Raw genomic sequence first — 16,612 nt, 5'->3', positions numbered from 1 at the left:
TTCAACTACATTGTTCACCTGTGACACTGATAACTGTGTTGGGCAAAATAAAAACATCTTAATAAGATACCTCATGTGGAGACTTATGACATGAAAGAACAGCAGTTGAAAAATTGCATTTCTGCCAGAGGGGTTTCACAAAATTTCAATCTGATTTGTATTTTGGTTGTTTCAATAGAGCATTTCGAAAAAATGAAAGTGAAGTTATTGAAGATATAATTAATGTCGCCCATAAAAGTTGTCAGGTTTCTAGCTCTATTATTCCTGTCGCTGTTGGCACAGAAGCCGGAAGTGTAACAATTCCTACTTACTGTATGACTGGCAATACAAATCCCATGCTGGAATGAAAAACATTCCACAAATAACCCGGATACATCACTTTGTGTATATGAAAGAACGGCCTGGTGTAGTGTCGACAAAGAAATCCATAAAACTGACGAAACACCCTACACCATCCTTCCAGAAGATCCACTGCCTGCCTTCAGTGACCTTCTGCAAGTCACCATACCTCAAGGAATTAGCATCGATAGACAGATGTCTCTACATGAAAAAATTAGACCCTTCGTATCACAAGATAAGAAAGATTTCCTGCTGTAACATCTTTCCCTGCTCCAACAACGCCCCCGCCAACCATCTCAAGTGAAAATCTTCCGGAGCTGGCTTCTGTTTCTCCTCCTCTGCCAATAATTACACCATCATCATCATCTTCTTCAAAAAGTGTAACGCCTAAACAAACAAGTAAGGCTCAGAAGAGAAAACCACCGACTCCAAGAAAACTCTCCCTAAAGAAAAGATCTTGACCCACCTGCAGCTACTGTGGAGAGGCAGGTCATCAGGACCAGGTGATGAAATATAATATAATATGCCCGAAATGCAAGCTTCAGCATGAATAACTGATATTCCTTTCTTATGCTGGCTGTGATTAACGATCATTAAGGTATGTGATAATTTTTGTAAACTGCAGCGGTGTTGCAATTAGTTGTCGTCAGGGACCTTCGGCAAGTCATAAAACCTCAGAGACTTAGCATCAATAGATAGATCTCCACGAAAAAATTAGACAATAAATAATATCTGTTGGTAATTGTTAAAAAAAATTGATGTCAGAATAGCGGTGAACATGAAAATGTAAATGCCAGCGTAACTTCCAAATAGTTTAGGAAGTTATTTGTGTCACAAAGTAACTGAATTTTTAAACAGCTCTACTGAAAATTGATGAAATCGTACGTTGTAACATTACATGCTAATTTAAGGCCGTAATTTCTTTTGGAGCCATTACATTCAATTATATGATATTAGTTACACATTATGGAACAAGACAGTACCTTTATCTCAATACCCGACATGTGGTCCCTTTTCATATGCACACACACATATCTAGCTGTTCTTCAACACCTTTGTCATCTTGTCTCCAAATCACAATACCATCACCAACTAACATCATGTTCATTTGTCTTCCTCCATACACTGCTTTTGCCGCTCTCATGATATCCATTATCATTATGAACAGAAGGGCTGACAGAACACTTCCTTGTTGCAGCCCATTTTCAATTTTAACCCACCCTGTTTTGTCCACTTGTGTTTTCACTCATTCATTATACATCAACTTGATCCATTTATATGGTTCCTTGTCAGATTTTCTCTAACTTTTACCATGGGGAAATATTCCCAGGACTTTTCTATGCCAATAAATTTCATCACCAAGTCCTTCCCATACTCACAACGTTTTTCCATGTTCTATTTCGTGGTGAAAATGGCCTCATTATCTGAAATGCTGTTCTTGAAGTTGATCTTCAATTTTCTCCCCTATCCTCCTTCCTAACATCATCTCTATTATCTTACCCATCTGGCACATCCATTCCCCTGAAGTTACTACATGATTTACTATCACCTTCTTGAAATTCAGTATAATTATGTCTTTTTTGCTAATTTCCTGCAATCTGTTTTTCTTTCCATATAAGAGGAGTGTTTTTTTAAACAATTCTTTTTTTATATGCAAACGTGTATCTTAAACTACTTCTCAACGTAATTTCCAGGCATATTAAGGCACTTGTCATATCGTGAAGCCAGCTTCTGAATTCCATCCTCATAGCAATCTGCCGCCTGGTCCCAACCACTGCCGCGCGGTTGTTTTTAGGTCATTGTCGTTGTGGCGTTGACTTCCTAAATCCTTTTTCAGGCGCAGGAACAAGTGGTAGTCACTAGACACTAGGTCACAGCTATATGGAGGATGATCAAATTATCCCCAAATGAAGCAATGAGGATAAAGAAATTGTAAAGCATCTGTTTTCTCGAACCTTTGCATCAACATTTCACACCAAGACTTCAGTACTGACAGACAGTCACCCAATATGTTTCTCGTTGTGGACATTGGTACGGTCTTCTTTAAATTCTCAAATATATTTTCTTACCATTCCTTTGCTCGCAGTGTGTTCTCCATACACTTCACTAATCTACCAAGAATTTCAACAGCTTTCATGCTTTTTCCATTTAAAAATCGAATCACAGTACGTACTTCACTTTCAGTGGAACCGTGTATTGTCAGAGGCAATTTCAATACGCACAAGCAAACGTAAATAGGATGAATGCTTCCGTAATGGCGTTTGTGGCTAGCCTACAGATGTACATACTGATGATTGAAGTGCTGCAGCGGCCATAATTAAAAACGGCGCTTACTTAAAAAAACATGCTTCGTATTTCTGAGCACCCGGTAAGTCCATTTCAAATCCACTCCTCCAGTTGCATTTACCATCTCCACTACAACTTTATCTATTCCCAATTTTCTTAACTGCCACTTTAACTTCTTTCATTCTGATTTCTTCCCCCAATTCTTCTCCTCTATTGTTTGACGCTTGTCAGTTCTTACTTCAGCAGCTTCTGGAAATATCCTTTGCATCTATTCCTTATATCTTCAGGTTTTATTATTATTATTATTATTGTTACCGTATTTTTGTGGTAGGTAGAGGTGAAAGAAGGTGCGGGGGTGAACGGGTCTCAAACTACGAAATTAAAGTTAATGTAAAATTTAACAAGGTTATATTTTCTTTTCAAAATTCAGAAATAACACGAATGGCAGGTACAGAGTAGCAAGGCAACAAAAGAACAACAACAGTATTTACAGGCTTTGGGCTTCGAGCCCCGAACTCACAATTCTTGATCAGTTAGCCCAAGCTTACATGTACATAAGGTTTAACAAAAGGGCAGAAAACCCCAATCATGCCCAGGAGCACTTGCTCCAAATTACACAGTAAGACCTCCTAGAGGCACGCAGAAACAAATTTCAAAAGAGCGATCCGCTCTCAAAGTTTTAAGCCTATCAAAAGGCCACACCTAACTCGACCTTCAAGCTGTCCTCTAAGGACGTAAACACAGGGGTAAAATACCCAACCTACTGAGGCCTATTAAGCGAGAAAAGGATAATTACATGGCCTCTAAAATACCAATGTGAGAGGAGGTGAACTGCACTCCTAATGCATTTTGTTTTAAAACCTAATCTGGCTCTAGGCCACAAATGCAAGGGCTAATCCCATACTAACGAGGTGACTTTAGAAGGAAACAATTTACATTACGTTAAAGAAGAATTGGTTGTGAAAAGGTAAGTTCACCTCAAAACAATATGAGTGGGAGCTCGAGAGGGTTAAGCACTCTCTATCCCAACGTAGCATAAAAGAGAATAGATACTAAGAGTCTTTACATTTTAGGGAAAAGTTACATGGTGGAAAAGCTTCGGACCCGCCCCGAGAGTTAAACTGCTGAGCTAGCAAGAAAAGAAGTTATTATACGGCCATTACCTGGTTGTTGAACTGCTGTCCGAAGAAAGAGGCGCTTCCCGCCCCCTGCTATGTACTTTACACACTGAAAGACGGTACAGAAGTGGCGTGGAGACCCGAAAATCAGCAGTTTATAAACTCTCGCGGAAAGTTCGAGGCGTTTCAGGAAAGAAAACACCCGCCCACAATCATTTATTGGTTAGGGTTAAGCAGCATATCCAATTCGAAGAAGAAACACCTTATTGGTACAAATTAATTAAAGAAATTCGGGATTGGCTAAATTCAAAACAAGGGGAAAGAAAGGGGTATACAGCCAACTTAAACAATACCAGAAAGAAATTTAACAAGAAACAAACTTTTGAAATAAAAATTTCTCCAAAAAAAAACAGTTCTTTCACCTTGCACTAGGGTGCACTATAGTAGTTCTTCAGTAGTGTCCTCTAGAAGAGAAAGTTTACACTTCTTACTACAAGCAAAACAAAAATACGTCGAAAACGACCCAGTTCAGAAACTTGAAAATTTCCAAGTAGTGACATCTTCTGGGTAACTTGAAAATTAATACATTAGATAAAGTTCGGACTTCCTCCAGCAGAGGGTTTTCAACTGGCGCAAAGTTTGAATTAGCGGCGTGGAGGTGTACCGCCCGGTACAATTATTATTATTATTATTAATCAGCCCAGCTATTTGGCCGAATGGTCAGCGTAGTGGCTTTCGGTTCCAAGAGCCCTGGGTTCTATTCCCGGCCGGGTCGGGAGATTTTAACCTAAAATTGTTTAATTCCCCTGGCTAGGGCACGTGTCGTCAATTGAGAGCGAAATGCCTTCGGAGCCAGCTTGCTCCCTGCTCTCGAGGAAAAAGAGCAGCTTAGCGAGCAAGTAGGGGAAGTGCATGATGTAGTACATACTGCAGGTCAGTGGCGCAAAAGTATAGCACATCTTTCTGGACAGGTTAGACTGCAACACGATACGCGTGAACTCATGAGAGGCGATATTAGTGTGTTAGGTCTTTATCCTCACACCACACGACGTTCAACTCTAGTCGGTTAATGTTGCATTTACTATGGAAGAGATTTCAGCACAGTGTAGGCCATCGACGCCAACAAGTTTCAAACCTTCTTGGGAAGAAGAGTATTTTATAGTTCAAGAAAATAACACAGCAAAAAGTGTAATATGTAATAAAATATGGAATCACATTTTTAAAAACAGTGGAAGAATATAAAGAGGTTTTAATGTCACTATGACAGTAGGTTTCATGATATTCAGGCGTTAGAAAAGGATCTGCAGGTGTTCGGTATTCCCTTCTCAGTGGATGTGCAAACTGTTAGACCAGAACTGCAGCTAGAACTGATTGACTTACAGTGCGATACTCAAATGAAAGATAGGTTTGCAAACACAAACAGTTTGACTGAATTTTATGTTCGTTTACCACGGGAGAGATTTCATAGTGTACACAATTAATGCTCATATTGTAAGTATATTCAGATCAACTTATTTATGTGAACGTATTATGTTTTCATTAATGAATATTTGTAAATCTAGACACAGAAGTAGGCTCATCGATGAAAACTTGAAATGTGTTTTGCGACTTGCCAGTACATTCAAAATTGTTAGGTATGAGGATCCACCTATTCAATACAAGATATGGTGATAATTATAAAGTCATCACATATTCATCACAATTTTGAATTAGTGATGGGACATTCGATTAATTTTACTGATCTTGATTTATTCGTTTCTGCGAGCCAGGCAGCCAAATCTAACGCAACCCAACCACGGCAGCAATAATATACATCAGCAATTATAGACGAGAAAAGAGCCACCATTCTGCAACTGACACTTATGCTCAAAAGCAGACTGTATTTTAATACTTTAAGGCAACATTCAATCACAGCTGCACATATCTACCTCTGGTTACACATTAGATGTCATCAATAACTGAAGAATCTATTTATCGTACTAGTGGATAAGCCTAACATATAGCAGAACCCCAAGAGAGCACCGCCTATGAATACAAGCACGGACATTCTCCATTTATATTGGATAAAAATAAGAAAATCGACAAACGCAAGATGTTAAACTCATTTTAATGAAGTGTTCTTAGTCATCATAATGGATTTTAACATGAACTGTATACCTTAATATGCGATTTTAATATGTACTATATATTTTAAAGTGTTTATGTACCTGTACTTTTAAAATAAGTTAATCCACACGAATTTTAGGCCTAAAAGATATACCCACACTCATTTTTAGATTGTACATATAGCCAGTTTTTACTTTGAAACATGCCCAATTTGAACGTTGGACACATTCCATTGTTATGACTTTTTTTATTAGGCAAGGCATATTAACCAACTTTGACTTATGTGAAGGTACTGATGTACAGCTGAGGATGACTGTATAAAAAGTCGAAACCGGTACTGAAAGTAGAATCTTATATAAATAAAACTTGTATTGATAAGGTGAAACCTTTCTTATCTATATCATTTTACTGAATCGATTCATTTGATTCCGTTCACGTTACTGAATCGATACAGTGATCCGATTCATGGCACATTAGTCACCGCTCCTACTGCATCTGTGTAGTATGTGCTGGTAAGACAGCAGCAACAGCGTTCAGTGCTCGCAGCTGCCATCTGGTCTTCATACTATGAACTACTTTCTTAGAATAAAATGCTAGTCACTCTAATACATTGAAGGTTTTTGGTGACGCAGGGTAGGAAAGGTTAAGATTAGGAAGGTAGCAGCCATCGCCTGAATTAAGGTACAGTCCCAGCATTTCCTGGTGTGAAAATGGGGAAACTATGGAGAACGATCTTAACGGCTGCCGACGGTGGGATTCGAACCCACCATCCCCCGAATACAAATGCATAGCTGCGCGATACTAACCGCACGACAACTCGCTCAGTCATTTTTGAAAATATGTATTTTTCTACCAGCTGAGGACTGTTTAAATCGACATATTTTGTATAGGCTACCCCAGATGTACACTAGCCCGCTGGTTTTCTGATTCAACATACTGTTGGTTAAGTTATTGCGTCTGTCATCATATGATTGAAGTCTTGTGCAACGATACGACATATGAACTGGGAGAATACTGAGCCGTTCTTTCCAATATAAAACAGGTACTTCTGAGTGGTCATGGGCATGACTCGTAGTCAAAGGGTAGGCTAGAGTCTAGTTTAATTGTCAAATGTCAACTAAGTTATAATACTAAGATTCATTAAACTAATAAATAGTATAACCTAATAGCCTACCTAAATACTAGCTACTTCAGAATTAGGTTTTGACTAACTTTTTCACACTGCAAATAAATCCATCTGTTATTTAAACCTCCCTGTAAGAAGAGGACAGTGAATGCAAATGGGTATTATTTTCAAATGAGCTGAGCTCGAGTCCATTATAGCATACGATTCTTTCAGTGTACCATGGCTCACTGTATGTCTCGCTGCAGCGGAAGCTCAGCTCTCTGCCAGTGTACAGTGAGCCGATAAGGAGCCGTGTGTATCTTGTGTCTCACTGAGCCAAGCTCGTTCACGATTCTTTCGACGTGCCATAATTCCCTGTCTCCCTGCAGCGGAAGCTCGGCTTCCCGTCAACGTCCAGTGAATGCGCCACTCAGCACTGTCCGCTGGGAGTAAGCTGAATCGTGTGCCGTGAGCTCGCCGTTCCTGTGAATCGATTCGCTCGGACACTTGAATGAATCAATACACTGCTTCGAATCATGCATTCAGTAGCCAACACTATTTTGAATGTAAATCTCGAATCAATACAGAACCTAAAAATGAAATTTTTGACACTAGCCTTGCCAGTACGCAAACAATAGTGCCAAACATTGACACGCTACTATCTAAACAAGCCCAAAGGTCCCACGAAGGAGGAGTACACCACTGAAATGTTTCAGTTCGTGTGTTTAATTTGTTGTCATAGTCATAAATGCCACACAAATATTAAAAGTTTTTTTGCTATATTGCTTTACGTCGCGCCGACACAGATAGGTCTTATGGCGACGATGGGACGGGAAAGGCCTAGGAATGGGAAGGAAGCAGCCGTGGCCTTAATTCAGGTACAGCCTCAGCATTTGCCTGGTGTGAAAATGGGAAACCAAGGAAAACCATCTTCAGGGCTGCCGACAGTGGGATTCGAACCCACTATCTCCCGGATGCGAGCTCACAGCTGTGCGCTCCTAACCGCATGGTCAACTTGCCCGGTGAAATGTATGTTAATGAGAGTGCAAAAAATATGTACAAATCACATAAATTGTATTTTCTTTTGGTAAATGTACGTGTCCCAAAGCTTCAGTTAATCGTGAAAATGTATTTACTCGGGAAATATTGCACACTGCCGTACATTTCCTTTGTCAATGAATAATTTTCTTGCCCTGTTCGTCTCATATGATTCATGCTGCAAATTATTACTATTAGTATTATTATAAAAGCTGTTGTTCATATGGTAACATTTCCGAGCAGCAAGTACAGTATAGTCACGGTATGCAACCCGCCTGTCCGCTGCTCTCGTCCATGTGACCAACACCCGTCCCGAGCGGAGCAAGTAACACCGACTCCCTAGAGCAACTACGTGATGACATCTGGGCTAGGAGACCGGATGTTTGTGCTGTCCCCAACACCCCTGAAACTCACACATCACACTATCCTCCACCACAATAACACAGTTCCCTACACACGGCCAATGCCGCCTACCCTCATCGGAGAATCTGCCTTACAAGGGCTGCATCACTCTAATAATAGCTACACAGAATTATTATATTATATCTTCATCTTTCATATATCTGGTATTTCACACCAGGCAAATCCTGGGGCTGTACCTTAATTAAAGCCACGGCCGCTTACTACCCATTCCTAGGCCTTTCCTGTCTCATCATGTGTCGGTGCGACGTAAAACAAATATATATATATATATATATAAAAAAAATCTGGTATTCATATTCTCCCTTTTAGTGTTTCTTAGGAATCTGTATAGTAGTTTTTTCCCCCACATTTTTCATAAACTGTTAGTTTCTGTGAGAAGCGTGTCCAACTCTTACTTTTCTCTTCTTCCGCACTCTTCTTAGTCATTTTCTTTGCTTCCGAATGTTTCTGTCAACTTTCTTCAGTCTTAGATATTTTCCATTTTCCCCATGCTTTCTTATTTTCCTTGAGTCTTTTACTCTATTATTCCTCCAAGGGTTTTCTTTATCTCACCTCTTCTGATGTCCTTCCACACATCCTTCTTCCGCTTCAACACACCCAATCTCTGTTTTGGGTGTTAAAGTAACTTTAAGGAACCTTCTCGCACATCCTCTCCTTTCAGCTCCTTTCCTCTCTTTTTTTACTTGGAACTGTTCAATCTTCCTTACTTTCAACTTAGCTATGATCCCCAGCAAAGGTGTCTTCTGGCATGGCTACAGTTCGGTCCAAAAATATATCCCCACCTACAAATTTTACTTCAGGTATGTCATAACAAAAACAAAGAGGTTTTTTTTGTTTAAAGTGAAATTAAGTTGTACAAAACATATTACATCAAAATCAGTTAGCATTAATATCTTGTGTGTCCACCTATCACTCAGTGGTTCCGTAGTTCTTGTTCTTCTATCTCCCCATCCATACCTGGTAAATTTCTTACTATTTTTCTTCCTAAAGAAGAAGGTTGTGTGTTATGGATACTTATTTCCACTGAAAATAGCTTCTTTGAATACCGGCAGTTTAAAAACAACTACGCAATTTTTAGCAGCCGTAAAGATAATTTAATTTATTTAATTTATTTAGAGGATTGAATTGCTCACATGTATGCATACACATAAACTTGATTATACATTCTCGGAAACTACGTTTTCCCGTACTATTCATACAAATTAAGTGGTCCCGCGAGCATCCTAATTAAATCATGTTGTAAAAATTCCGCATTATCCGTTCCTCGAAGAAACATTTTCCCGGATGAACCGTCCAGAAATTTCAGTTCCATTAACGCTAAATCCTCAATCACACATTTTTCAAGAAACTGTATCTCACGAAAGGACGGCTATGGCATACTTACGGATATTGGTGTTAAAGTACCGTCATTTGAGGAAGTAGCCTACTATACCGTAATGGAAAAACGATCGGCGGTGAACTTGCATAAGGGACCATCTTAGCATCGCATTCGGGTGATATTGTTTAGAGAATCCCCGGAAATCATAAAGCAGAGAGTGTTCACAACATTTGGAAGGAGAAAGAGCACATTTTGGCAGCTCTACTTAAAGACAGAACGAGTTTTGTCAAATGTTCGTACTTGCAAATCGTCTACAATATGTCCAAGAGTTATATGTTGTTTCTTTTTCTTTTCCTTTTTTCGAGTGTATCGCCGAACAGGTTTTCGGCACTTCCCACAGGGCACTGTATAGTCACTAGGCTTTCAGGCAGGAATCGAAACTGCTCCTTCTTAAGTAACACAAATTTAGTATTTTAATATTATCGTATATGATTATGTTGCAAGTTGTCCACTTCATGGCCGTATCGATGAGTATAATGAACAAGTATAATTAAAGAACCACCTAATCGATACTTTATTTTTTGCGTTGGGCAAAATTAAATATACATTATCACTCACAGAACATGTTTCGATCACTTAGTGGTCATCATCAGTTGTATAAGGAAAACTTAGATGAAAAATATTGGACAATAAGGACAAGCGTTAATCTTTAGGTTATGGAAAAAATATCTGCTGTGTTGATTGTTTGATTGGTAAAAGTTCTTTGGTATCTTCTCTGTTATAAAATGGTGGTCAACTGGTTAGGGCAGCTTGCCTCACGTTATCATATCTTGGAAAGATGTTTATTCCGCGCTGCCTTGGGGATCTGTCTTAGTGCACGACCTAGTGTAGTAGCGATGTGACACGGTTTGACTGTTCGTGCAATCCACAAAAGAAAAGGGAAGTGGAGTTGTGTGTCATCATCTAGTATGTCATTTGAGGGAGGAGGGAGACTTAGCAGTGATTCAGCGGCGTCGTGCTTGGCTATTTCTGATGATGATGATGCTTGTTGTTTAAAGGGGCCTAACATCGAGGTCATCGGCCCCGCTTGATTATTTCATTTTTTTGTCTTATTTGTTGTCTGTCAACCCATTCCATGTATTTACCGATGTGCTCGTATAAGAGGTCGTTTTGCTCATTCATTTCGTTAAGATTCCCTTCCCCATTTTCTAATTTATGAAGAATAATGTACATGTTTTCTAAGTTGTTCATTACTGTTCCTTTATTGATCTTACTTATGATCTGAAGGTCCTGTTCGATATTAGTGAATTTGTGGTTCGCTTCTTTCATATGAGCTCCCATAGCAGAGAATCTTCTGTGTTTCTCTGCATTGATGTGTTTTTGATAACTAATTATGAAGCTCCTTCCTGATTGTTCCACATATGTTTTTTACACTGAGTACATGTCAACTTATAAATGCCAGATTCTTGGAATTCGTCATCTTGAAGTTTATTGGCTCTATTGTGTTTCGTATTGTTTTTGGTTGAAAAAGCTACTTTGGCGTTGTATTTCTTAAACAAATTCAATTCAATTTCATTTATGAAATCACGAGTTTGTTTAAGAAATACAACGCCAAAGTATCTGATTAATCAGAAAAGACTAAGAGGTACATAAAATTCACCTTTAATAACCCAAGGATTTATGAAATCACGAATGTAAATGTAAATTTTTGAGATTTTTAAGTTGCGTACCGTTAATTAATGTTTGAAGCCAGCTCCGCTGTCTAACTTGCCTGCCTCTCACCCGGAGGGCCCAGGTTCGATTCCCAGCCAGGTCAAGCATTTTTACCTAGATATGAGGGCTGGCTCCAAGTTTACTCATTCCATGATTACCTTTAATTTAGGAGCTATTTAATGGTGGGATGGCGATCCTGGTCTAGAGAGCCAGGAATAACGGCTGAGAGGATTCGTCATATTGACCATGCGAAACCTCGTAATTTGCAGGCCTTCGGACCGAGCAGCGGTTGCTTGGTAGGCAGAAGGCCATTGGGGCTGTAGTTTGGTTAGGTTTAGATGAGGGCTGGCTCCAAGTTTACTCATTCCATGATTACCTTTAATTTAGGAGCTATTTAATGGTGGGATGGCGATCCTGGTCTAGAGAGCCAGGAATAACGGCTGAGAGGATTCGTCATATTGACCATGCGAAACCTCGTAATTTGCAGGCCTTCGGACCGAGCAGCGGTTGCTTGGTAGGCAGAAGGCCATTGGGGCTGTAGTTTGGTTAGGTTTAGGGATGTTTGTAAGATTATAAATACACATATTTCATTTTTGTGATGTTTAGCCAAACAGTTGATGGTTCATTCATTCCCGGATTTTCCGTTTTCCCATGTTATACGTTTTTATCCAGGGTCCCTCCAAAAACGGAGAATCGAGGTTTCACTGTATGTATTTTATTTAAAAATTAGCCTCCATTTATAAACATCTGTTTATCTAACAAAGGCAGAGTTTCTGTATTTGTGCTTACTCAATACAGTGGAACCTCGATTCTCCGTTTTCGGAGGGACCACAGAATAAAAACATACAACACAGGGATACGGAAAACCCGGGAACGAATGAACCATCAAGAATTTGGATAAACATCACAAAAATGAAATATGTAACTTACACTTATAATCTTACAAACAATCCTAAACCAAACCAAACTACAGCCCTAATGGGCCTTCCGCCTACCAAGCGACCGCTGCTCACTCCGAAGGCTTGCAGATTACGAGGTGACGCATGGTCAGTGAGACGAATCTTCTACGCCGTTATTCATAACTCTCTAGACCGAGGTCGCCATCTCACCATGAAATACCTCCTAAATTAAAGGTAATCGTAAAATGAGTGAACCTGGAACCAGCCCTCATATTCAGGTAGTAAAAATGCCTAATCTGGCCGGGAATCGAACCCGGGCCCTCCGGGTGAAAGGCAGGCAATTTAGACCGTGGGGCCAGCTTCAAACCTTAAATTACCGGTACGTGACTTAAAAATCTCGAAACTTTACATTCAGTTTTACCGGGAAAACTTCGTCAGCTTCCTCTGAAAACTTTCTTCCGTTCAGTAACTTTGATCAGCAAAACTCTTCGAAAGATCTAAGACCTGTAACGTCAAGCCAAACAACAATCGACCACAAGTAGTTTTTAATTTTTTAATCTAATAAAATAAAGCACATTAGATACAAAAGCGCCCAACATGATGGCGAAATCCTTTTTTAAAAATCTTCCATTGTAATTTGGTCACCGGTATACTGTTCGTAGTCAGTTTATGGAAATCTTATCGCGTAAATTAGGCCTACATCGACTTTTAAAGGTTATGTTGAACTTGAGAACTTGAGAATATGGTTTCGAATGTATGTATTGATCCTCATGTTCACAAATGCATTATATTCAATTCTGCCTGCCACTAATCACAATCAAACTGGAAAGAGAAAAAATATCATCAACACTTCCGAAATTATGGTTATTCACGACCTTGACTCGGCTGGAAAGCGTGCTCACTGTACAAGTCGATACAACTGCAAAATGATACAATCTTTTTAAATGTAACGTGCGCAAATAAAACAACTGCAGTTTTTATAGGGTAACATTTTAATACAAAACATGAAATTCCCAGTCTTATAATAGGACCAAAACAGTAATGGGTAATCCCAAAACGTCCCATGGCTTTATGTACAGTATGTAAAGTGCAGCATCCCTTCTGGTCTCGATAACATAATCGTATACGATAATATTAAAATACTAAATTTGCGCTAAGTACTTAAGGAGCAGTTTTGATTCCTGCCTGAAAGCCCTGTGACTATGCAGTGCCCTGAGGGAAGTGCCGAAAACTTATTTGGTGATACACTCGAAAAAAGTAAAAAAATAAACATGTAACCCTGGACATAATGTAGATGTTTCGCAAGTACCTACGAACATTTGACGAAACTTATTCCGTCTTCAAGCAGATCTGCCGAAATGTGGTCTGTCTCCTTCCTATTGTTGTGGACACACTCTGCTTTATGATTTCCAAGGATTCTCTAAACAGTATCACCCGAATGCGATGCTAAGATGGTCCCTTATGCAAGTTCACTGCCGATCGCTTTTCCTGTAGCCTACGGTACAGTACTTCCTCAAATTACTGCAATGACGGGATGTTAACACCAAGACCCATAAGTATGTCGTAGCCGTCCTTTCATGAGATAACAGTTTCTTGAAAAACGCGTGATCGAAGATTTAGCGTTGATGGGACTGAAATTTCTGGACGGTTGATGCGGGAAATCGTTTCTTCGAGGAACGGATAGTGCGGGATTTCAACAACGTGATTCAATTAGGATGCTCATGGGACCAAATAATTTGAACGAATAATACAGGAAAACGTAGTTTCCGGGAACGTATAATCGAGGTTCTGCTGTACCTAGTTGACAAGAAGACCATTAAGTACTACCTCTAGCTGCTGCATTCTTGGAGGCAAATTATCTCAGTGCTCATTAAAAGACATAAAATCTGTAGCATGATAATACTTACTTTTGTTTGGGTGGTGGAATGTAAAGAGAGGCTGTGTTGGTGCTAGCTGAAATTTGTTCTGAAGGTGCACAACATACGGATTTTCATAGTGGTAAAGAGGATGTTTGTCTCTCTCCTTACACAACCTGACCTCATTGTAAAGTTTGGAAGATTGAACTGGGCATAGGTACGAAGTGTAACTGTAAGGGATACTAATACCATCCTCTGCAACAAAAGAAAAGAAAAATTAGCAAGAGAAATCAAGTCACTTACCAAGTCATATATGGAAAGACAGGAACAATGAAAAGAACACATAACAGGAAAGACATGGCATGTTGGTGTGGGAAGAGGGGAAATAGAATGAAATCACATAACAACAAGAAAATCTCGATATCTTTATAAACATCCATTTCTTCTTAGCTCCCAACGAGCTTGTTTCTGCTTCCCAGGTTCATGAGGAGAGCAAGCTTCAATACTCAGTCTTATCGTGAGAAGTGTAAGACGAAGGCCAGATAAACAAAGGAAAAGATAAAGATTAATACAGATTGTAAAAGAATAGGATCAGGACAAACATAAAAGGAGGAAAGGAATGCAACGGGACAAAATAAGTATGCAACGGAAACTAACAAACAAATACAATTCATGTCATATATAGAAAGACATGAACAGGAAGAGCATAACAGGTCAGCATGGGAACAGAAAGAAAACACATAAGGACAATCTCCACATCTTCATACACTGCTGTCCACAGGTAAGACCGTCTCTCTCCTCATCAATTCTAGTTCTTATAAATCGCTTAACAATACTGGCTTTACCACTTTACAACTGCTTAGGCTATGAAAACAAACAACAAAGATTATGAGGAATTATTTAACATGAAAATATGGCTATAATCTGAGCTGATTAGATCACGTAGTATTTCTCCCCATTCCAAACTGTCAATAATTTTATTATTCTGTCACTCACAAATTCAATTTGACTACACGCATCAATACCTTTATGAAGTATGGTTAAGATAACAATTAACTCGACCACTCGAGTCGGTTGAAGTTTTTCCAATTCAAAATGGCAACCAAAGTCATTCTTTCGCACATGGCCATGTATAACCTCCAATTCATGGTCTAAGAGTGCGACCAGAAAGGTTAGGAAGAAAGGAAAGATCAACAAGGAAAATACAAGAATGCAAAAAATGAGGAGGGCAGAAAACAATACAGGCAATTAAAGAATGAAGTGGATAAAAAGTACAGGACAGCTAAGGAAGAATAGCTTAAAGAGAAGTGCAAGGATGTTTGGGGTTGTATGGTTGTAAAAAAGGTGGATATGGCATACAGGAAAATCAAGGAAACCTTTGGAAAAAGGAAGACTAGGTGTATGAATATTAAGAGCTCAGATGGAAAACCACTTCTAGGGAAAGAAGACAAAGCAGAAATATATACATGATATGGATATGATAGTAGATGATACAGTTCTGGAGCAGAAAGAGGCTGTTGATACTGATGAAAAGGGAGACCCAATTTTGAGGTCAGAATTCGACAGAGCTTTGAGAGACCTAAATAGGAACAACGCACCTAGAATTGATGACATTCCTTCTGAATCACTCACGCCGTAGATGAAACCAGTATGGCAAAGTGTAAGATGATACAGGAGAAGTGCCATCCGATTTTTGGCAGAAATTTGCCAGCTTTCTTAACGAAATCCGAGGATATATTTTTGCAGGCCATCACACACGTTTTATCTTCATTAGAGACAAACATTAAACAGGAGTAGCATCACTTTCTGTTGAGCTACCAGGGTTCTGAAATTTATTTTCTTGATCTGAGAAAGACTTAAATCAATTCTTAAAATTGGCATGTTCAATGTTAACTACTTCGTGAAGGGTGAAGATGGTTGACTCCAATTAATTTCTAACAGTCATTCTGGAACTGGTCACCCAGTTCACGATGTCAAAATTTGAGAGGTAGAAAATGAATGGAGGGCCATTAGCTTAACAAGCCTATAACAATTTCAGATTTGCTTAATAAAAACAAGTGTCCAATACTTTCTTGTCAATCATATAATGTAAGGGAAACAAATCTCACCTTTTAAGAAGCTCTGAGCTCCATCAAGGCATTCTGGTGACAATTCATTATCTCCAAATGATCCCAAGAGTTCTGACACTAAAATGTCTGCCTTCTCTGGTGGCTTCCAGTCCCTCATGTCACACGATACAACAGTCACCTGTGACCCCCAGATCTCTTCCTGTTGTGCTTGAAGCCTACAGAGAAAAATAAACAATAAATGCAAAGTGAATTAAGGTCATATACCAACGTAAATAAGTGAAAAATAAAATGCAGGCCATGACAAATGTTTTTAAATCTAAGAGCCAGCACTCAAACCTACGA

The 16,612-nt window shown here is 39.2% G+C and overlaps 1 protein-coding gene across 1 annotated transcript in view; it reads right to left on the bottom strand.

Annotated features, from left to right (window-relative positions):
- The window catches only part of csul (protein arginine N-methyltransferase 5), a 282,354-nt gene that overhangs the window by 11,886 nt on the left and 253,856 nt on the right, over window positions 1–16,612 (bottom strand). The window contains exons 8-9 of the mRNA XM_067146159.2: window positions 16,310–16,485; window positions 14,253–14,456 (exon numbers count right to left, since the gene is read on the bottom strand). Of these exons, the coding sequence (XP_067002260.2) occupies window positions 14,253–14,456; window positions 16,310–16,485 (380 nt within the window). The remainder of the gene's footprint in view (window positions 1–14,252; window positions 14,457–16,309; window positions 16,486–16,612) is intronic.

This window comes from Anabrus simplex, chromosome 4, assembly GCF_040414725.1.
Source record: "Anabrus simplex isolate iqAnaSimp1 chromosome 4, ASM4041472v1, whole genome shotgun sequence".
Lineage (NCBI taxonomy): Eukaryota > Metazoa > Arthropoda > Insecta > Orthoptera > Tettigoniidae > Anabrus > Anabrus simplex.
The sequence above is the reverse complement of the archived record's forward strand: the minus strand, read 5'-3'. Positions and strand labels throughout refer to the sequence as shown.